The sequence below is a fragment of the Sminthopsis crassicaudata genome, chromosome 5, assembly GCF_048593235.1.
Source record: "Sminthopsis crassicaudata isolate SCR6 chromosome 5, ASM4859323v1, whole genome shotgun sequence".
NCBI lineage: Eukaryota > Metazoa > Chordata > Mammalia > Dasyuromorphia > Dasyuridae > Sminthopsis > Sminthopsis crassicaudata.
In genome coordinates, this window is record NC_133621.1 from 19,789,454 (window position 1) to 19,811,533 (window position 22,080).

General features: G+C 50.0%; 1 protein-coding gene and 1 long non-coding RNA gene across 2 annotated transcripts in view; one reads left to right on the forward strand and one right to left on the reverse strand.

Moving 5' to 3' along the window:
• The window catches only part of OSBPL10 (oxysterol binding protein like 10), a 187,829-nt gene that overhangs the window by 108,284 nt on the left and 57,465 nt on the right, over positions 1 to 22,080 (forward strand). Inside the window, 3 exon segments of the mRNA XM_074267278.1 lie at positions 1,805 to 1,969; positions 1,972 to 2,032; positions 13,183 to 13,337. Of these exon segments, the coding sequence (XP_074123379.1) occupies positions 1,805 to 1,969; positions 1,972 to 2,032; positions 13,183 to 13,337 (381 nt within the window).
• LOC141542700 (uncharacterized) lies at positions 2,704 to 5,131 on the reverse strand. The gene is made up of 3 exons (XR_012482236.1): positions 5,004 to 5,131; positions 3,234 to 3,525; positions 2,704 to 2,936 (listed from the first exon to the last, which is right to left on the reverse strand). It is a non-coding gene; the product is annotated as an uncharacterized LOC141542700 (long non-coding RNA).

Consider the following 22,080-nt stretch of genomic DNA (forward strand, 5'->3'; position numbering starts at 1 on the left):
TTGGCGTTTGGGAGGCACGAGGCAGCGTGGAGGAGCTGCTCACACCGGCCGTGCGCCGCAGAGACTGGGAAGGGCATGATTGAGTTTTAAACACCAGGGTCTCTGCTAACAGCCTGCGTCAGTCTGAGGAGGCTGCACTCCCCTTTCCCCCAGGCTCAGTGGTTGGTCTAACCCAAGGTGCCTAGAAATGTGCTGCCTTTTTTTTTTTTTTTTTTAATAGCTTGTGGTTGGAGGCGGGTTTTGAATTCGGGTTTTCTAGTCCCCAGGTGAAAGCTAGCTCGTATTCCCCTGCAGTAACAGATGTCACACAAAGTAACATTCACGTCGCTTGTCTGTGCGCCTCATTTTCCTAAGCGAAGACCAGGTGGGGAGCTCAAGTCTGCCTTATACCCAGAGAGTAAAATAATCATTGAAAGAATCAACTGATCATATCCTGAGATCCCAAAATGAAAACTCCAAGGAATATTATAGCCAGATTCCAGAATTATCAGATAAAAAGAAAACACTACAAAGAGCCAGAAAAAACAATTAAGATCAGGGTGGCCGACCCAGCTCAGGGTCCTTCCTCTAGACAGGGACAGCGCCCTGGAAAAATGGCTCCATGTTCTTTCTCCTCTGGGTATGGCGGACTTGTTTGGGCAAGAGCGCTGTCCCCTCCCAGGCCAGGGGACCTCACTGATTCATGGGCGTGATGGCGGGAGCTCTGGGTTCAGGATCTGTCCCTGTCTCTTACTTCGTGACCTGGATGGCTCTGGGAGTTAGTTTGTAAAGTGGGGAGGGGGTCGTTCCGTTTTCCCCCAATTCTTGTAAACTTCTCTGATTTGGCCGTACGAGTATGGCCACTGAGGGCATCAACCCACAGTCTCTGAAGCTGTCGACTCTTGGCTTCTCCTCAGATCCTGGCCCTTTGGCTTTGTAGAGCTTAACGTGGGCCTCGGGGATAAGTTTAATCATGGGGCGTTTCGCTCTGCCTTCAGGGATCTACCCCCTGTTGGGTGGCTGCAGCTGGAGAGGGGGCAGAGGGTCCCCTTGGCCAGGAAGGTTGGCAGCCCCCCGTCGCTGGCATCCCACCGGCCTACCGCCAGAGCGCCTGCCGGGGTCCACTGCCGTCTGCTTAAAAATGAAGGCTCTGTCCTGACTGCGGGGAAACTCCCATTCCTCGTGTAGATGGTCACTCCCCTGTGCTGTAGTAGGCAAGTCTGAGGGAATCACTAGCGGCACAGAGAGCGAATCGATTTGCATAAGGTCACACAGCCAAGCCAGAATTTGAACTCGGGAATTTCTGCCTCCGAATCCAGCGTTCCGTCCAGTGAAAGGCGGTGCCTTCTGAGCAGTTTCATAGCTTTAAGCGAGCGGCCGGGGTGTCCTGAGAGATGGATGGACACTTGGGACAGCGGATGACTGGAGGGAGCTGGAACACACCTGGAACCAGCAAGGGCTGTTTGAATCCTGCCTCAGGCACTTCCTAGCTGTGTCCTCTCTTAAGCCTGTTTGCTCATGTCTAAATGTGAGGGTGATAATGGGACCCGCCTGGCAGGGCTGCTGTAAAGATGCAAAGAAAATCCTGTGTGTGAAGTTGTTTTGCAACCTTAAAAACTGTATAAATGCCAGTGGTTATTATTGTGATCATGTTTCTGTCAAGTTAATGGGGACTAATGCGGCCCACTACTCCTCTCGGCAGTGCAGGAAAACTGGCAGCCGCCCCACCTTGGCTAGTCTGGAGAATGGGCCGCTCGCCGTCGCTGCCGCATCTTCCAGCCTGGCCCCGACCCTTTGTTTCTTGTTTTTCTGACCTGTTTGGCAGATGATGAGCCCAAGCGGAAGGGCAGCAGAAGGACCCCTTGTCCGAGCCATCGAGGCCCTTTGCCAGGCTTCAGGGCCCCCCCTCACGGGCCCTTGGGACCAGGACCTGCTGCTGCTCAAAAGCTACCTCGGCCCGCCACCCCTCAGCTGCCTTGGAGAGTGCCTGAAACCTGCTACAAACAGAGCATCCACCAGGTGGGCCAATATAGCCACAGGACGGGGCCTTCAGGTAAGACGACAGACCCCCTCCTGCTCCTGAAACTGAGGGCAGACGCCCAGCCCAGCGGGGCCTGCCCCTGACAGGGAGGGTTAAGTGCTGGAGGGCAGGGCCTGGCCTGGGGCCCCCCACCTTGTGCCTCCCATGGAGTAAGCCCTGCAGTGGGTGACCTGAAAATGGGCCCTGCTGGTGGGAGACAAAGACATGTACGTGTGTGTGTGTGTGTGCGCGCGCGCACCTGCAAGAGATCCAGAGATTTTTATAGAGAGAGAGGACAAAAAAAAAGTTTTACATATAGAGACAGAGAGATAGAGACAGACGGACAGAGATTTTTAACATATAGAGAGACAGAGACAGATTTATATATATATATATATATATATATATATATATACACAGAGAGAGAGAGAGAGAGAGAGAGAGAGAGAGAGAGAGAGAGAGAGAGAGGGAGATTTCATACACAGAGAGATTGAGGATTGAGATTTGACTTTGAGAGACATATTTTTATGTTTGTGTATGTGTATCTATATGGAGAAAGAGAGGCAGAGCCAGATTTTATACATACATACATATATATGTATTATTTATAGACAGATTTTACATACATATATAGAGATAGATTCAGATACACACAGAGACAGACAGGATTTTATATATGAGAGATATGCAGAAATAATATGTAGTTTTATACATATATATACCATTTTTATTTAAAGAGTATCACACACGTATACATTTATGTGTGCGCACACACACAGAGAGGCAGATGGGGAAGGGGAGAGGGTGTGGCCAGTCATGTTTCAGCTTCACTCTGGGGGTCCCAACCCCCTTTTACTGTATCCCCAGAACACGTTTCTGCCATTTTTCTCCGTCTTGATTCCCATTTGGAGTTCTCCATCTCTCCCATTGCTATATCCTGCCCAGAGAAGGAGGGGAGGGGGAGAGAGGAAGGGACTCTGTGACCAAAGTTCAAAAAGAGGAGAATGACGTAAACAGGTTGGGTCTAAACGGATCAGCTCTCGGTACCCTTCCTTTAAGGGCCAGAGCCCTGTGGTCTTTAGCGATTGTGGGGCTTGGGAGACATCACTAGCCTAAGGCAGATGGTGCTTCGGCCCAGGGGGTCAGAATTTAGAGGGCTCCTCCATCTGGCCCACGGTTCCCTTTTGGCTTAGGAGCATCAGTCATGGGCCTCCCCGATGAGCCCCTGTAGTACCTCGGTCTTCCCCATCTGGTGTCAGGTGCTTCTTGTGTTGATTGCCCGTTAATGACAGAGTTGTGCTGGGCACAGCTGTGGTCCTGACGTGGGCTCGGTGAAAGGCAGGGGGGATCCTGAGCGTGGGAGCGGTCTCGTGAGCCGTCCTCTCCTCTGACGGATGGGAGACCCGGGGTGCGGTGCAGATGGGAGGCCCAGGGCGTGGTGTGCTTTCCCAGGTCGGTGGTGACCCTCTGGGGCAGGTTTGAGGCCCCCCTCCCCCAGCTCGGCGCTGTTCCCTGGGCAGGGCCACCTTTGAAATAGATGCTTTCGTTTGTTTCTTGGATTATTTCCAGCCGCACGTAGGCTCAGATCCCATGCTTGCACCCCTCAGGCAGGACGCATGTCAGCCACACTGGGGCAGTCCCGGGCCCCTGCCCCTCTGGCCCAGAGTTCCCAGCTGGATCAGCTGCCCCTGCACTTCCCTGGGTTCCTGGCTCCTCGTTTCCCCTGCTTTGCTTTTGGGCTCACCTCCCTCTAATTCTGTTTTTCTTTGCTCTTTTCCTTTTGGTTTGGAGCTGACTTTTGCACTGGTTCTCTCCCCACTCCGTGTAGCAGATTTGCAGGAAACGTGCTGCTGCCCCTTGACCTCCAGGCTCAATTGACTTAGGAATGTGCCCGTACCCAGGCATTGAGTAGGGAATGAGGCTGGTGTCCTATCTAGAGGCTTCCAGACCCAAGTGCAAATCCTGGTTCTAACATTTACTCCCTGGGGGACCTTGGGTGAGCCATGAATCAGCATTTATTAAACACATACTGTATGCTGGGCACTGAGCTAAGCACTGAGGATGCAGAAAGGGAAAGGACGGTCTTGTCCCCAAGGGGCACCTACCTTTTGGTCTGCTTCCTTATCTGTAAAAGGAGAAGGGCGGGGGTCCTGGACCATCCCTTTCATCTCTGCATCTGGGCCTTCAATCCTGCTGGTGTTACTGGGCATTTGGATATAGGCAAGTCCTCAAAAAGCCTTTTAGCTCCTCAAACCTCATCTATAAAATGGGGTTAAACATATTCCTTCTCTCTCTGTCTCTTTCTCCCCCTTTCTCTCGAGCTCTTCTCTGTTTCTTCTATCTCTCGTCTGTCTCTGTTTCTCCCTCTTTGCTCTCTCTCCCCATTTCTCTTCTCTTTCTCCCTCTCCCTTTCTTGCCCTGCTCCTTTTTCTCTCTCCCCATCCATTATTGTAATAGAAAAAACAGCCCCCCACCCCCAACAGCAATAGCTGGTGAACCCTAAAACAGGCACGGGTCTGTAAAGCAGTTGCAGGAGAACCACAGAACTTTCTAGAGCAATCTAGAAAAGACTTAATCTTTCCTTTAAGAACTTTGCCATATAAGAGCTGCCATTATTGATTCACTAACCATCAGCAGAGCCGCTGTTCATATAAAGCAGTTTTTAAAAATTACCCTGCCTGAAACACAGGCTCTCGGCCATAAAACCTCCTTCTCCCGGGCTTTTCTCCCTTCTGTGTATTTGTTGCTGGACCGCCTGGCTTGCTCCTGAGCTCCTACCTTCTTCCCTGGGCCCGGGGCCATTGTCTTTGCGGATTTCCTGGTGTTCCATGTGCTCTCTGCCCGGGCGAGGGGGCAGGTGCAGGTGGGCTGCCCTCCCCCTTCTCTGCCTCCAGGCTGCCTTCCCAGCCTCAGCTAAAAGTCCAGCTTCTGCCCAAGGCCTCTCTGTGCCCTCCTGGCTCCTGCTCCTTCTGGCAGCGGCGGCCCCAGCTCACCCCATCTGTACCTTTTCTCTGGAAGTCCAGCTTGCATCGTTCCTCTCCCTGATTAGCTGGGGAGCTCCCCTCAGCTGGCCTTTCTCTGCCTGCCCAGTGCTTGGCAGGGCGCCTGGCACAGAGTGGACGCCCCATAAATGTTTGTTCTCTTTCTCTTGTTGACCTGAGTAACTCCTGAGGGGGTGGAGCTCATGATCTGCTGGCATCTTAGAACGTTTCCCGTAGGTTAGACAGTGGGCTTTTTTCCAGTTTTTTGATATTGGAACAAAGTGATTGAACGGTTCGTTGTGCACAGGTCTCCTTTTCCTCCGGCTCTCCTCTCGCCCTGTGGTGGTGTCCGTGGCCCACGGAGCGCAGACGGTTGTGCAGCTTGGGATGGAGGGGGGCTTTTTAGGCCTCTCCATCATTGACTTTTGCTGCTCTTAACCAGTTTTGTTGATTTAACGAGCATGAAAGGGCTCCTCAGAGCTGTTGTGTACCAGGAAATTTAGCCACGTAGCTATGGCAGCAGAGCCGCAGGCCAGCTTCTGTCCATCCCGCTTCTCCCCTTTGTCATAATTCTCCTGGAATCTGGCCGGGCTCCTCGGTGCCATCTCTTACCTGAGTTTCTTTAGATTCCCCGGACTATAAGTGTTTATTAAGCTCCTCCTGCATGCCAGGTTCTGTGCTAAGGGCTGCTACATTTCCTGGGACCTCCTAGCTGGTGCTGCCTTAATTCCATCTTCTTCAAATCCCCTCTGATGCATATTGACTTTGTGAATTAGAGCAGGTTAACTTCCTGGAGCCTCAGTTTCCAGTGGGGGATTTGGATGGGATCTCTACCAGCCCTAGATCTTATGGTTCTTATAATCCTCTCTGACCTTGGAGCAAGGGGACATGGTAAAGCAGGGAGGTGGAAGCCTGCCTGAGATATCTGCTTGAGCAAGTTGCTCAGTTGTCCAAACCTTGGTTTTCTCATCTGTAAAATGGGTTTAAGAGTATTTGAACAGGCCATGAGGGAAGTGGATAGAAATGTGAGTTCTTCAGAGTCGTTTGTAGTGGCACGCTACTGTGAGATGTTCTTTAATTTACCCATGAAAGGTAATGGGTTATCTTATCTGGAGAGTTCCTTTTGGATGGGGGATGGGAGGCGGACAGAGGGGAGAAGAGGAAGAGAAGGGCAGCTCCTGCCTAAGAATGGGTGTGGTCATCCTGTGGATGCTGGGGGCCTGTGAACTGTTAGTGTTGGGTCCTGGTGACTTCTCTCCAGACCTTGTCCTTTTTGATGAGTTTTTATTAGGCGTGTGCCCGCTGTGTGCTGGGCCCCAGAGGTACAAGAACAAAAGGTGGAGCAGCCCCTCCCTCCGAGAGACAGATACCAGCAGTGACTGAAGGAAGGATAGCCCTTCCCTGGATATAATGCTTTTATTACTGCCTGCCTGCCTGCCAAAGCAAGGCTTAATTAAGAGCTGGAGAGCCAGAGGGAGAAGAGTGCTGAACTTTTCGAGGGCTAAAGTAAAAAACCGAGGTCCCTGAGTTCCAATCCGGCCTCTTGACAGTAACTCTCTGATCTGCTGTTTTCTCTTTCTCATAATGGGGAAAATAGTCCCTGTAGATTCCATTCCCCAGATTCTGCCTCCTTCATCTGCTGAGGGTAGAGGCTGGCCATGGAGGTTGATTCACAACAAAGATGTAGATGTAGCCGTGTAGACCAGCCAGTCCCGGCTGTGGAGGCCGAGCCACCAGGGAGGCCCAGATGCAGCCGTGTACACCAGCCCCTTTGTTTCCCTTGACGATGTGATAAGTTGCGTTGAGAGCCTCTAACTTACTGTCTTGTCTGTCTGTGCTTTCAGTTTATCACAGAATAACAGAACCGCAGCAGCTCAGAGTTGGAAGGGATCTCAGTGGCCACTCGGACCAAGAATCCTCCCTTGCGCAGGCCCGTGCGGTCGCCCAGCCTTTGCTTGAAGACCTCCAGTGAGGAGGAGCTCACTACCTCCTGAGACAGCCAAATGCATTCATTCCACTTGGGGACAGCTGTGGGATTAGGAAGGTTTTTCCTGAACTTGTGCCTGGATCTGTTTCTTTGCAGCTTCCTTACTGCTCCCGAGTCTGCCCTTGGGTGGGAGGGAGGGGCCCCCCGGTTCGGACACGTCCTTCCGCAGGCTAGGCGGCCCCGGTTTAGGCAGTTGAGAACAGACAGTGGTTTTTTAAATCAGGTCAACAAATATTTTGCACCTACTATGTCCGACTCATTTTCTGTGACTTGTGAGATGGACGAGTACTGGGGACACATAGAAGAGCAGAAGCCATAGTCCACGTGGCTCGGGGTCGTTTAGGGAACATCATCCACTCCCTTTTGGCTTCTTAGGAGCCTGGGATGCTGCTTTCCGAAGATGCCGTTCTCAGCTCCTCCTTCTTGGGGCGCAGGAAGTGAATTTCTTCTTCCTTATCCCAGCACGAGCCTCCCTGGGCTGCTCCCTTCCTCAAAGGGTCCTGCGGCAACCAGTGCTGAGGTTGACAGAACAAGGAAGGAGCATGTGGTTTTGAACCCTGACCTCTAACAAATTTTTTTTTTTTAAATCCTTTTTCCTTTTAAAAAAAAAAAAAATCCTGTTTTTCCCTTTCAGGAAGCCAAATATTCCCAGTATTTACAGTGATAGTTGAAGTATTTTTTGACAAGTTCCTTCCAGGAGTGGCAGCTAAGCCCCCTTTAAAGGGTCAGTGACATCTGGGGCCCCCACTTTACATAGCTGCCTTCGTCTGGGGCGCTGGAAATCTCCCCTGTCTTGGGTGGTGAGGAAGCACGAGGACAGACCCTCTTCTGCTCCAGTGTGGAAGGACCAGGAGCGCTAACGCCACCCCTGCTGACCCGGCGTTCCCTGAAGCGAGGCTCCCAGACAGATCGTCCTCTGGTCTTTTTTAGTCTTTCATGGGGAGCCGTGCCCCCCCCAGATGTCACCCCCTTAACTCCCCTTGAGAGTGAATGTCACCCACACACAGCATGGAGGTGGAGGTGGGGGTGGGCCTGAGGTTTTGGAACTTTGACCTGGGGAGCCCTCCTGAAACCCTCTGCTCCATCGCTCTCACCTGCTCAGCCGCTTGGGACCCGCATCTCTGTTGCTCTGCTTCTCAGCCTGGTCATTCTCATTTTCCTTTTCGGGGGCCCTTTTTTTCCCTCCCCACCTCGGGTGTTCTCCCCCTCTACCTTCAGCAACCACGGCTCTGCAGGGGCTCCTGAGTCCCGGCCAGCATGCCCAGCGGACCCCTGCTGGGAGTGTCCTTGTCTGGCCCTCCCCAGCTGCCGCCTCTCCTGACTTCCCATTTCTGTGGATGGCGCTGACCCCCTGCCCCTCGTCCTCGGGGTTGTGTCCGGCCGGTCCTCCTCTCTCTCCCTGCAGGGCCAGCCTCCACCCCCTCCTTCCACTCTTGCAGTCTGGGTCCTTATGACATCAGGTCTGGACTAACTTTTCTCCATTCTAATCCGCGTTCTTCCTGATTTGGGTCCGGTCCTGTGACCTCGGCGTTATTGGAAGTTCGCGTTCTCTCCTGGCGCTCGCCCCCCTTCTCTTGCCTCGCTTCTCCCCTAACAGACTCTCTGTGACCATCTCAGGGGAGTCCTTCCTCGCCTCCATCTTCCCCCCACTGCTCTCATTTCTCTGCTTGGTTCATGCTGACTCTTCCCCTTCCCCTCCATCCAGCTGGGGAGATCCTCCCTTCCTTCACAGTCTTCTGCCGTGCATTTGGGGGAGGACACCCCAGGACTCGGCCGCTGGGACCATCATCGGAGCCAGCCTGGACCGCAGGAGGCCCGCCTCGGGGCGCCGAGGCGCAGGGAGGGCAGTGTTGCCTGCCAGCGCCGAGGGCCGCTCAGCCACGTTCCCTTGATGCTCTTGGGCTGCCATGACCCCTCCGTCTCCCCAGGGTGTTGCGACCTGCTTGTTCTGTTTGTTGCAGCCGAGGGTTCCTAAGTGTGGAAGATGTTGGTGAGATAATCCTCGATGGCCCCGCTTGAGGAGCCCCATGCCTCTGTTTGCGGAGGGGCACCCGAAAATCCAGTGGTCCGGACCCGCGCAGTGTGTCGGGCTCCCCTTTGTGTCCCCAGCACTGGGCTCAGTGCCTTGTAAATAGGAAGCGCTTAATAAATGTTGGTTGACTTGACTGCGTTTTTGACTCCTTCCTCGGGGTGACAGCTCCGGTTCGGGCTTGGGTCTTCTCCCTCCCCCTTTTATTTCAGTTGCCACTTGAGCCATGGTAGCCCACCTTGGGGATGCACTCTTGAGCCCTTTATTTCCTGGCCCTGTGGGCCTTCTCACCTGAATTCCCAACAGCTGGTCCACACTTGAGCTTCTGTTTAGTCCACATCTGAACTTCTGTTTAGTCTACACCTGAGTTTCTGTTTAGTCCACATCTGAACTTCTGTTTAGTCTACACCTGAGTTTCTGTTTGGTCTACACCTGAGCTTCTGTTTGCTTCAGTAGAATCTGATTATTTACGTGTCCCTTTAAAGTAATAAACTATGACGGCTTTTGTACAATCTACTGATTCTCCTACAGGATGTTGATTTTTAGCTTTCTCTCCCGAGCCCTCACGAGGACGGAAATCATTTTTCTTTTTATCTTCTGCCTCTGGCACAATGCTTGGCACATTAATAAAAGCTTGCTCAATTAAACTGAATAACACATTATCATTAAAGTTACATAAATGTTAAATTGAATAGTCTTTCTGGAGCTCCCCATTCCGACCCTGAATGAACATGCTAGTCCGGGACAGAGGAAAAAGTCTGTCTTTAATTCAATTCACTTGGCTGCATCTGACTGTGGGCAAGCTGTGTTTACTTTGCTGGGACTCAGTTTCCTTATCTGGAAGACAGAAGGGTTGGACTCCCTCCTGTGAAGCGTGCATTTCTGATGAAGTCTGGGACCACCTGAGGGAGAGGCAGGGGCTCTGTGCCCACCAGGCCTCTGCCCCAAGTCATCGGTATGGGGCACCCCTGGGAGCTGCGGAGGAGGTGGGGGGTTCCAGCTTGCCGCAGGTCAGAAAGAGCAGTTAGTGAGATCAGACCTGTGGGTAGCCCCCGTCCTTCAGCCTGGGTAAGAAGGGGAGCCCTAAACTTAAAAAAAAAAAAAAAAAAAAAAAAAGAACCAGAATTGTTGCACTCAGAGCATAAAGTTTAGTGAAAAAATCAATTTGGAAATATTTGGGCTTGACATCATGGAAAAAAATTGTGCATTTGGAGTCTCCCAAAGTGGAATGAACTGTCTTAAGGAGAGCAGCTGGGCGCTGAGGCCCTCCCCGGTCTGGCCGTTAGCGGTCTGGACCTCGGCTCTTTGTGCGGGCGCGCTGGCGTCTGAGATCCCTTCTAGCTCCAGAGTGCTGCCCCCGGGAGCTAAGGGCCTATTTGTGCCCGGGCCCACCTGGGGGCCCAGGTAAGTCACTCTGCCTTTGCGGGGTCCCTAGCAAAGCTAAAGTTCTGAGTGTGCTGAGCAGGGGGAGATGCTCCTAACTGGGCGTGGTTTCCATGGTCCCCACCGGAAATAGGACGTGTGCACCACGGAGGTATGGACAGTGTTTGAGGGCCAGGATCAGGCAAGTCTTCCTGGAGGAGGAGGCACTTTGGGAAACTACTAGAGAAAGATGCTTCCCCGGGACCATGGGGTCACAAGAAGCTGTAGAAGCCCAGGTAAGAACGGGAAATGCAGGGGGTCTCCCCATGGTTCCTCAAATCCCGGGACCCTATTAGGATCTCAGCTCAGCCACATGTTCTCAACTGACCCTGGCAAGTCACCGAATTTGGATCTCAATTTCCCCATTTGTGACGGGGAGGATTTTGACTCTGGAAATCCCTTCTGCCTCTGAATCTTTGCTCCAAGGATCTCCATCAGCATTTGTTGAACTGATTGGACAGAAAAGTCACCCCCGAGCTTGTCTACCCCTCTCCTCTGACGGATAGCTCAAACCACTTCATTCGCTGCCTCTGCTTGTTAGAGGGTGGGCTTCTTGAGCAGAGAATGGCTCATGTATAGTAAGTGCTTAATAAATGCTTTGTTTACTTTTTGGTACCATCAGTCTGAGAGTTATAAATATTGATATCATTACATTATATTATGTCATGTATTATGTCTGGCTCTCTGTGACCCCATTGGGGATTTCTTGGCAGAGATGCTCCAACCTATTTTACAGATGACAAAACTGAGGCAGACAGCGTTCAATAGCTGGTCCAGGGTCTCCCAGGTAGTAAATGTCTGAGGCCGGATTCAAACTCAGAAAAAGGAGCCTTCCTGACGGGCCCCCAGCTGCTCTCCTGTGATGTGCCATTGAAGGTCTGTTTCCATCAGGCCGTGATTGATTAGGGAGCTCCAGAGCGGCCCTTGGGCACCAGCAGGGGGACTTGCTGGGGTCTCGCAGCTGGCGTGAATCTGGATATTCTGGTTCCCGACTCCACAGACTACACCCAGACCCTTCCAGTGATCTCCTGTTGGGGTAGAGCCGCAAAGGTCTCTAAAGTGCTTTCTGTTTATACCCGAGGGGGAGAGGGAAGGAAGTTTTGGAGAGCCAGAAGTGACGCTTTGTGTGTGTGATGACCTCGCTGGGAAGTGGGACCTCACCGACTAGCAGGGAGGAGCTCTATGGCATCGCGGAGTCGGGGAGCCCCAGGGGCCCTCCCTCCCTCCCCCCAGGAAGCCCTTCCACAGTAGGCGGGGCACCCAGTTACAGTGTAAAGACCTGCAGGGAGGAGGATGTCCCCGGCTCTGCAGGAGATCCGTCCTGCCGGGGACCATCAAGTCTTAGCCCCCTTCCCCATGTATACCTCCTTTTACCTCCTTCCCTTGGACTTTAGGCCCCAAGAACGGGCAGCGTGTTGCTTAGCTGGCATTCTCAGTGCATGGCGGGCGTCCCGCTCTGTAGGACTGGTCAGATACCAGGCCCGCGGATCCGGGAAGGCTACGATTGCCCTCCCTCTTTTCTCTGTGGCTAACATCTTTATTTCTGAGATGACTGGAGCTTGGAAACCTTGAGTGCCTTCCTTTGGATTCTTTCACACTTATCCGATTCCTCCCCAGATAGTGTTCGAACCCCTCTAGAGCCTGACATTTGGCACAATAATCCTAGCATTTTCTAACTAGCAGGGCCCCGCCCTCCTTAATTCTCACCTTTTATAGTAAGTGGGGGGTACTGAGGGAGGAAGAAAGGATCTGACCAGAGCTGTGCTTTCAGTGGGGTAGCCCAACATTTCTCCCATGTGTTGGGCTCAGGATACCTTCACATTCTTTTATTTATTTATTTTTTTTAAAATTTATTTTGCTAAGGCAATTGGGATTAAGTGACTTGCTCAGGGTCACACAGCTAGGAAGTGTTAAGTGTCTGAGGCCAGATTTGAACTCAGGTCCTCCTGACTTCAGGGCTAGCGCTCTATCCGCTGCACCACCTAGCTGCCCTATCCCTTCACATTCTTAAAAATTATTGACTAAATCCCCAGAGAGGTCTCGTTTATATAGGTTATACCCATCGACATTTGCCGTGTTGGAAATTTAAAATGTTTTGGTATTATTATGAAATCGTTTTGACCTTCTAAATTTCTGGGTCTCAGAACCCCCCTGGAGTTGCTGGGGCACATTTTGAGAAATACTCACGTAGGGAAATCCTGATTTTTTTATTCCCAGCACTTAGCAGGGGCTGACACTTAATAGGTATGTAGAGAATGAGTTGAATGAATGACGAAGAAGCTTCCTTTCTTACCTTATCACTGAGCGACTTGCCTAGAGTCTCTGGGTCTGCATCTGGGGCCTCTCACTTTGGAGGCTGAAGCCCAGGCTCTGGGCAAGCCGGCTTTCAGAACTCAGGGGCAAGATTAGATTTTACTTTTAAAAACTTGGTCCAGATCTGCAGGCAGTTGTGCCAGTTGCCCTAAAAGGACATCAGAGGATCTCATTTTAGTTCCTGACTCTAGTAAAATGGTCAGCAAATACGTATTTGAGATGATAATAAAGCTCTTAGAGAGAGGTCAGTCCCAAACCTCACACTGCTTGAGTGTCCGCTTGCTTATGCCATGAAGGGGACAGTCGGCAACCCCTTTAACCCAGGTCCCCTGTGATGCCGCCCCATGGTAAGTCGAGCCGGGTGATATCCTGTAAGATGAGGTGGACATTTAGGACTCTGTGCATGTTGGATGTAGAAAATACTTGACATCATTCCAGGTCTCTATTTCAGAAAACCCGGGATGGCAGGGGCCCAAGTCACATTCCACAGAGCGAGTGAAAAACGGGGTGGCGAGCTTGCCGTCGTCTTCCCACGCCAGCGTCACGTGGGCGGCCTTGCCCACCCCCGCCGCTGCCGAAGACGTGCCGTCCAAATCGGAGTCTGAGGTGAGTTCCGTGCCCTGTGCTGGCCGTTACCGTCTCGGGTCGTAGCTGGTTAAACAGGCCGAGGCAGCTAACCCGAAGCGGGGAAGGGAGCCGGCGGCTTTGGGAGCGCCTCTGTCAGCCGCTGTGGAGGAGCTGGGAGCCTGTGAATGATGAATCTCATATTTTCATTGAAATTGGAGTCATTTGAACTGCCCGTGGGAGAATTCTAATGGGCCCATTAACAGCGTTGCCTCCTGACACGATTGGAGCTCTGTAATTTATTGTGTCACTCTGTGGAGTAATAGCTGCTTAATTCAGTTCGTGGTGCTGCGCTACGTGACGGCCATGGCTAGATGGGCCACGTGCCGTGGGCCAGGGGCTCTGAGGGGGCAGGGCCCCCACTGTGCCGGGTCTGGGCTCCCACAAACTTTAACGCTGGACCGTGTCGTCGGCAGTGAAGAGGGCTGACGGGGGTGGGAGGGCCCGGAGAGGGGCTCCTAGGGGGGAGCAAGGCGTGGGCCCTTGCCATGTGCCCAGGCGTTCGTCCAGGTACCAGTTGGAAAGGGTCAGGTTCACACTTTTCTCTGCATTATATGATTCTTTTTTATTATTTTGCATGTGCACATGGGGGTGTTTTCAGGGATGTCTAGAAGCGATGTAGACCCCACAGTTGTGTGTTGGAGATGATGCTCACGTCTATCAGGACTGCCTTGTGCATAGGAAGTCTTGGAGGGCTCAGGGGATGCTCCATGAGTCTCAGAGCAGTGGATTGGGGCACTTTCAGAGATGACGCTCTAGCACCTACTAGCCAGGCAACCAACAGTACCTGAGATAGGAGGAGGAAACATTTTGTAAAAATGTGGCAAGTAAGAATCTCTCTTCTCTACAGCAACAATCATAATTGGGGTTTGTCCTTCATTCTTTTTTCCTTATTTTTCATTCATTTTTCTTTATGTATTTATCCATTGCCTTTATTTATCTGTTTACCTCTCCATCCATCCATTTATTCATTTACTGCTTAGTAAATGGGGGATGATGCTATGACCTGCAAATAAATTGGATTTAAGCGAGGGCTGGCTGGATCATCGCAAATGAGTGTGATGAATAATAATCATGATGCATGGATGTAATAGTATAGAGGATTAGGCAGCACAGTGGAGAAAGCAGTAAGATTTAGGGTCCAGAAGACCTGGGTTTAAATTCAGCCTCAGATACTTCCTATCTATGTGACCTCTGCCTGCCTCCGTTGTCTCACGTGTAAAATGAGGATTGTAATAGTATCTACCTATCAGAAACGTTGTAAGAGACAAATAAGAACATATTTGTAAAGTGCTTTCTAAATTTAAAAGAAAATACATGTCTATATACACACACATACATTATCGGTACTGCTTGTAATAAGAACAGCTGACATTATTTCTAAAGTGCGTTAAGATATTTACAAAGTGCTTTATGAGATTAGCTTGTTTTTAAGTCTTTATAGTCTTTACATGAAACTAGTGGCTACTAACTCACTATAAAACCCATTTTACAGATGAGGATCCTAGGGGCCTCAGAGGGTAATCTTGTTTTGCTTCTTCCTTTTACAGAGGAGGAAATTGAGACTGGGAACGTCCAGTACCTTGCCCACGTCACACTGGTTTTAAGCCTTAGTGGTGGGATTTGAATCCAGGTCCTCTAACTTCCTTCTCTTTCCATGGTACCTTGATGACTAATAACCGAGGAAGGCTAAGAGATGTGCCTGTGATCTAGCAGGGAAATGGTTTCGCATGTAATTGGAACTTGTCTTCCTCACTCCAACCTCATGTTCTTCCTACCCTGGTCTCCTATTACTCTAAGAAAAAGAGTGATGACGGTAATGGACATTTTTGTAATGGAAAAACAGGTAATTGGCGTAAATATGGAGATTGTGCTAATTAGTCACTGATATAAATAGTAAATTATTAATCATTGAATTAGCTGAGTAGAGGGGCTAGGGTGAGGACGTGATTCTGCTGGATTCCAGCTGCCCTTTCCAGGTTAATCGTGGGATCTTTGAGGTCAGGGTTGGGCAGAGAGAGGAGGAGAGGAGCCTTAGAGCAGAGACGGGGCAGCTGTCCTGCTGATGGAGAGCCCCAGGGAGCTCACCTGTGATGAATATGTTCCGATTCCTCATCTGAAGAAAGGAGACCAATAGGGATGGAGATGAGCACGTCCTCGCTCCCGCCGGATCTTTTCAGAGACGTGGTTGCCGCGGGCAGGAGCATTGCCCCGGCGGACAAGTTTTGCTTGCAGGTCTGGTGAACTTTAAAAAAACACTTTCATTCATATATACTTGTACGTACGTGTATATAAAAATAAATGAAGCTTTTATGCACAGACATACATACATGTAATCACATACTTATATGTATGGCTATGTACTGTGTAATGCATGCACATGTACACAGTGTATATAATATAATGAGCATAGAAAGCTCATTACAGATGCATGTTGCGTAATGCACATGTGTGTATACATGCACATGCATATATACACAAGTGCACACAATACATGTACACACACACACATATATAATATTTGTCTTTTACATTATGCTCATTTATGGCAATACCAAGGCATTCCTCCTCTCTCTCCAGAATGAACCTTTCTTTATAACAAAGGAAAAACAAGTAAAAAACACGGTATAGTGTGACTGTCTGCTCTGGTAGTCCCCCACTTTCCTTCTCTGAGGATACAGTCTTGCTTCATTATCTCTAAAAAGACTTTATTTTTATCTTTGATTTTTTTCCCCCCGATCCTTGGTCAGCTTTGGAAGCCCTCTACAATGTGGCTCTGGCCCACTTTTCCAGGATTACCGTAATTCCCATTTCGAGCCATTTCCCATGGCTCTGTGTGAGGCCTGGAATGCCTTCCCTCCGCCTCTGGCTCTTAGAGTCCTGACTTGCCTCCAGCCTCACTTTAGGTGCCAAGAGCTGGAAAGCCTTTGGTCCCTGAGGCTGGAAAAGTCACTGTCTGGGGCCAGTCCTTCGAGCTCAAGGGGAACATCAGAAGTTGTGGATTATTTCTAGGAATGGGAGTGCCCTTCCCAGAAGGCTCTGGTCCTTGTTGCCGCAGGGTCAGGTGGGCCTGACTCTCTGAGGATGCTCACTGGCAGAGCCATCTATCCAAGAGCCATTTCTCTCTCCTTCCCCCTTCCCCCCTCCCTCCGGACTCCTTTCCACTCTTTGTACCCGACTTTGCGCTCCCCATCCCCATGTATGATCTGTTCCCCTGGAATCCCCCACTTCTCGTGGTGCTGTCTGCTTTTCTCGCTCTTGTTTTGTGTATTTGCCGGAGGTGCAGCGGAGACCGGCTCTTTCTGATGTTTGTGCTGGGCCATTTCAGTAAATGCTCTTTGCCAGTTGTGCCATTGAGTCGAGTGTGAAGGCAGACCCACCGATGGGGGCTCAGGCTCCGGGGGAGGCCATCGTTCCCACAGTCAGGTTGGGGCTGCAGAGCGAGGACTGTAGCTCTGGAATTGGGTGGAATCTAAGTCCCTCCAGATGCTCCCAATTTCCAGCCTGCCACCTAACACAGAAAATTGTTAATAATGGATCATGGTAACCACTTGTGTTGGACTGGATTTAAAAAGTAGGGAATATGTGGAGAAGGAGATAAGGCAGCCAGGTGACTCGGTGCAATAGAATGCTGGGCTTGGAGTCAGGAAGATGCAAGTTCAAATGTAGCCTCATGTATTTCCTAGCTGTGTGATCCCGACAAGTCTCAGCTTTCTCATCCATAAAATGAGCTGGAAAAGGAAATGAAAAAGCCTTTCAGGGTCCTGGCCAAGAAAAACCCAAATGGGGTCACAGAGAGTCGGACACAGCTGAAAACTACTGAACAGCGATGAAGGCAACTTAAAAGTCTCTTCCCAATTTCTTCCTCCCTCCCCTGCCAAATCTCAGCTTCAGATAACATTTACAGAGCTGTGGGGGCTCCTTCTGTTCCATTCTCGGGCAGAACAAAAGCTCTGCGATTTAGTGCGTATTTAATAGAATCCAGAGACTCGGAATCGGCTCTGTTATCAAAGGCAGGGATCTCTTGGCTTCCATTCTTCTGGGGACAGAACTTGCTCGATGTGAAAATGAAATATTTTTCCATAATGAAATGTGTTAAGATCTCCGTTTCCCCCATTAGGGGAGTGATATTTCAAGCCACTAACTCGTCCTCAGAAGGGGCTCTTGGTGGGTCCCGTTCGGTGAAGGAAGCTCTTAACTCTGCCGAGAGGAGTGACGTTATTTATTTAATTGGCAGATGGTGTTGCAGGCTGGGAGGGCGACCGGGGCACCACACGTCATCCCATCCCATCCCTCCCTGCAGACAGCCTGAGTGGCAGCGATTAAGCCAAAAGGAGCTTTGGGGGGGAGACCGTGCAGTTTAATTTTCTGATAAGTGGGCTGCAATCCCCATGGGGGGATGGCACCATGAGTAGAACAGACAGAGAGGGCTGTTTCAGGGAGAGTTCTGCTCCAGGGGAAACTGGGCCATGCCCCACTGAAGTTTTTAATCCCTCAATGTCATGCCAGTCCCCGATACTCAGGCGTGAGCCTGCTGGCTGGGCTGTGGGCAGCCGGCCCCTGGGAGTCTCCAGCACCCCTCTATCCTTGCACCCTCCCCCTTTCTTTCCCCTGCTCATTTGTGTTGATTAAAATTGTGGAGGAAAGGGATAGTGGTGAAGGGGATGGGAGTATGTGAGAGAGACAAAGCTTCGATAGCATTTGGGGGGAACATGACTGACGCAGAAATGATTACATGTGTGCAGTGGGTCTCGTATTTCATGCGTTCTGAAGGGGGCAGAGGGTGTGCAGGGAGGGCAGGAGAGACTGTGCAGTTAGAAGAAATTAAAATTAAAAACGATAAGCTTCACTGTCGCGTCTTGTTTGTCCCCGTGTCATTGCTGGCTGTGGTAACTTTCATTAAACCCTGCTCCCCTCTTAAGAAACAAGAATTCGGGCCAAATGATGAGGTTGCGTTTGACAGGAAATACTAGGTCCAGAAGTGGGCAGGGCCTCCGAGTCCACTTCGGCCTCTGGAAGGGAAGAAACTGTAGTAAATGCCAAAGGTCAGTCAGCCCCCTCCCCCCCGCCAGTATTCTACATTATTATTTCTGAAGGTTTGTCCCATTCTCTACCCATAGACCCTCACCTCTGCTTCCTCTGCTGTCCTCAGATATCTGCACCCCATACTCTCCTTGACCCTTGTTTCATGATGAAGCAGCCTTATTTCTTACCAGAGCTAGCTTATCGGGTTTGGTTAAATAGTATTTTATTTTTCCAATTACAAGTAAAGATAGTTCCCAACATTCGTTTTTGTAAGATTTTGAGTTCCAAATTATTTTCTCTCCCTCCCTCCCTCACCTTTCTCCCTTACCTTTCTCCTCTCCAAGACAGCGAGCAGCCTGATGTAGGTTATACATGTACAGTGATTTTAAGCGTATTTCCTTATTGGTCATGATATAGAAGAAAAATCAGAACAAAAGGGAAAAACCACAAGAATAAGAACATAAAAAAGGTGAAAATGGACTGCTTTGGTCTGCATTCATATTCTCATTCTCTCTCTCTTGTCTCTCTGTTTCTGTTTCTCTGTCTCTGTCTCTCTCTTTCTGTCTCTCTCTCTCTGCCTCTTTGTCTCTGTCTCTTTCTCCCCACTCTCCCTTCCTCTTTCCCTTTCTTTCTCTGCCTGTCTCCCTCCCTTCCTCCCTCCTTTCCAGAAAGCAACTACAATCCAAATCCACAAACATTTAAAAAACATCTGTAAAAAACCAGGGACTGTGCGAGACACAGGAGATAACAGATAGAAAAATGAAATAAGTAATACAGTGGTTAGAACACTGGCCCTGGAGTCAGTAACTGTGTGACACTGGCCAGGTCCCTTTACCCTATTTGTCTCAGTGTCTTCATCTGTAAAATGGGCTGGAGAAGGAAATGGCCAACTCCTCCAATGTCTTTGCCAAGAAAACTCCAATGGGGTCAGGAAAAGTGGGACACGCTGGAAATAATTAAATAGCAACAAAGTGGGGTTTTGGTGTGAAAATAAAATGTAATAGTATTTGTAAAATGCAGGCTTTAAACTGCTCTCTCAGTGCTAGTTATCGATAATGATAACAGTAAACCGCCCTGCCCTCAGAGGGCTCACGTTCTAATGGGGCAAGACACATGTACATGCACGTGTTCCTATGCATGTGTGCAGATGAAAAAATAAAAGCAAAAGCATTTGAGGACGAAGGCAAGTTTTGGGAGGATAGGGCCATACAAGACAAAGACTTTCCAATATCCTTTACAGGGATGGCACAGTGGATAGAATATTGGCTCAGGAGTTCAAGGATCTGTGTTCAAATCCAGCCTCAGACAATTAACACTTAGGCAAGTCACTTAATTACAACTGCCTGGCCAAAAAAAAGAAAAATGGTTTTGAGACCAAGAAGCAGATGGATCCCATATCTCGTGAGGCGGTCCTTTCTTCCTCTTGGGAAATACTTCCTGAATCAAGCCTCGATTTACCAGTTTGGCACTCACCCAGAGATTCTGGTTCTGGCCTCTAGGGCTAAGCAGAAAAACACCCCTACTCCCTATTGCTTCAAGAGGGCCACCATCATCCTTCATCCTCGGTTCTTTTTTTTTTAATTAAAGGTTTTTATTTTCAAAAATATGCATGGATAATTTTTCAATGTCAGCCCTTGCCAAACCTTGTGTTCCAATTCCCCCCCTTCTCCCACGCTGTCCCCAAGATGGCAGGTAATCCAATATATGTTACATATGATAGAAATATATGTTAAACCCAATCTATGCATACATATTTATACAATTATCTTGCTGCACAAGAAAAATCAAATCACACCAGAAAAAAAAAAAGAAAATACAAGCAAACAGCAACAAAAAGAGGGAAAATGCTGTATTGTGAACCACACTCAGTCCCCACAACCCTCTCTGTGTCACCCCCAGCTCTTCATGAGTTGAGCATCCATAGTGCCCTCAGCCAAGTATTCCCTGGGGCCTCCTTGGCCAGCCCAGAGAGCCCCTCCCTTCAGTTCTTGCCGGACCGTGATGCCCGAGTCCTTGCTGGTTGCTGAGCTTCCCGATGCCTTCCCTAAAACGTGCCCCCAGGGCTGAGCGTGGTCCCCTCCGCAGTGGAATGCCATTGACTTCAGTTGTTGCACGTTGGGGTTCGGTTGTCGGAGCCCTTAGAGATCTGCGGCTCCCCAAAAACTCTTGGTCCCTTAGGAGGGAGGGCATGAATCTTGGAGTTTTACCCATCCAACTAATTTTGCCAACATTTACATTTAGACGAGCTTTTAAGATAGGGTGAAAATGAGGCCATTTTCTTTTCTTTGGGATAAGAATCTAGAGTTGACTGAAAAGTAAATCTTCGAAAATAAGTTTCATTCTAATAAGATGCAAATGACTTGGTTTTGAGAGCTCCCCACGGAGTTCTCGATTAAAAATGCTCTTCCATATCTCAGAGACTGGCATGTTAAGGTCACCTATTCTATTCTAGCCTTGTGAGAAATTGTCAGTGCTGATTTTCTGGGGGGTTTTTATAAGGAGATGATTATTGGATTCCAAGAGCTACAGTCTTGGGGCTAAAACCCAAATCTTGCTCATTTGGAGAATAATTGTGAGGGTTAGAGCTGAGAGGCCGTTTTACTCTTTGACCGAAGAGGAAACTGAGACCCAGGGACTTTTAGGGCCAGGTCACATGGGTAGGAAGCACCGGAGATGAGATTTGAATCCAGGTCCTGTGTCTCCAGACCCAACATTTAGTAGTTTGAGAGCTGAAAGAGACCATCGAAGTCATCTTATTTTATTAATGAGGTCCTAGACCCTTCAATCAGGGTCTGGAAAATTGCTTCTCGGGGATACTGTGGAAAGAATTCTCTTTTTAATTAAATGTGTTTTAAATTGCCGAGTAGTTCTTTTTTCTTCCTCCCACCTCCCTTTGTCTGACTGAAAGAGGAATAGAAAAAGTCCTTGGAACAGATATGCATTGTCTAACAAAACAGATTTCTGTATTGACCAGCTTCAGATGATTCCTAGCTGTGTCCCCCCACAGCACTCTGCCTCAGTTTCCTCAATTGTAAAATGGGGATAATTGGATAGGTAGTGTCATGGAGGCAAGGGATAGTTTGAACAAACTTGGAGAGGTAGTGGAGGGGGAGGGCCTGCTGTTCTGCGGTCTGAGGGCCCCAAGGAGTTGGATGCTACTGAACCACCGGCACCATGAGGGCTATTGTGAGGGTCAGGTGGAGGAACAGCTTTGCCAGCCTTAAGCCAGCAGGCGGGACTCTTGTCTCTAGAAACAGGCCGCCCTTTCTGTGTGTCTGCCAGGAGGAAGCTGGCCAGAGTCCTGCCGGCTCTGACATTCTGGGACCTGTGAGGTCTCCGCTCACTCCAGATTCTGGGCACGGGCACCTCAGCTCCTGACTCCATGCCCACAGCCTCTCTGGTTGGACGTCCAAGGCAGGACACAGGGCCAGCCTGCAGCCTCCCCAGGACCCGCCTCCCCAGGACCTGGCCCTCACGGCCCAGATGCTTGCACGTGGCCTGGTTATTTACCAGCTCCTGCTGTCCAAGTGCCGTCCGAGGCCCTGGAGCCGAGAGGAGGCCTTGAGGCACCAGCAGGGCTTGAGTTTTCCAGACTCTGTTTGTGGTGGAGACGGTGATGTCCAACACGCACTGGTCAGGGAGGACAGACAGGATGCTCCACTGACAGTTCTCCTTGGCAACGAAAGACCATCCCTCAAGC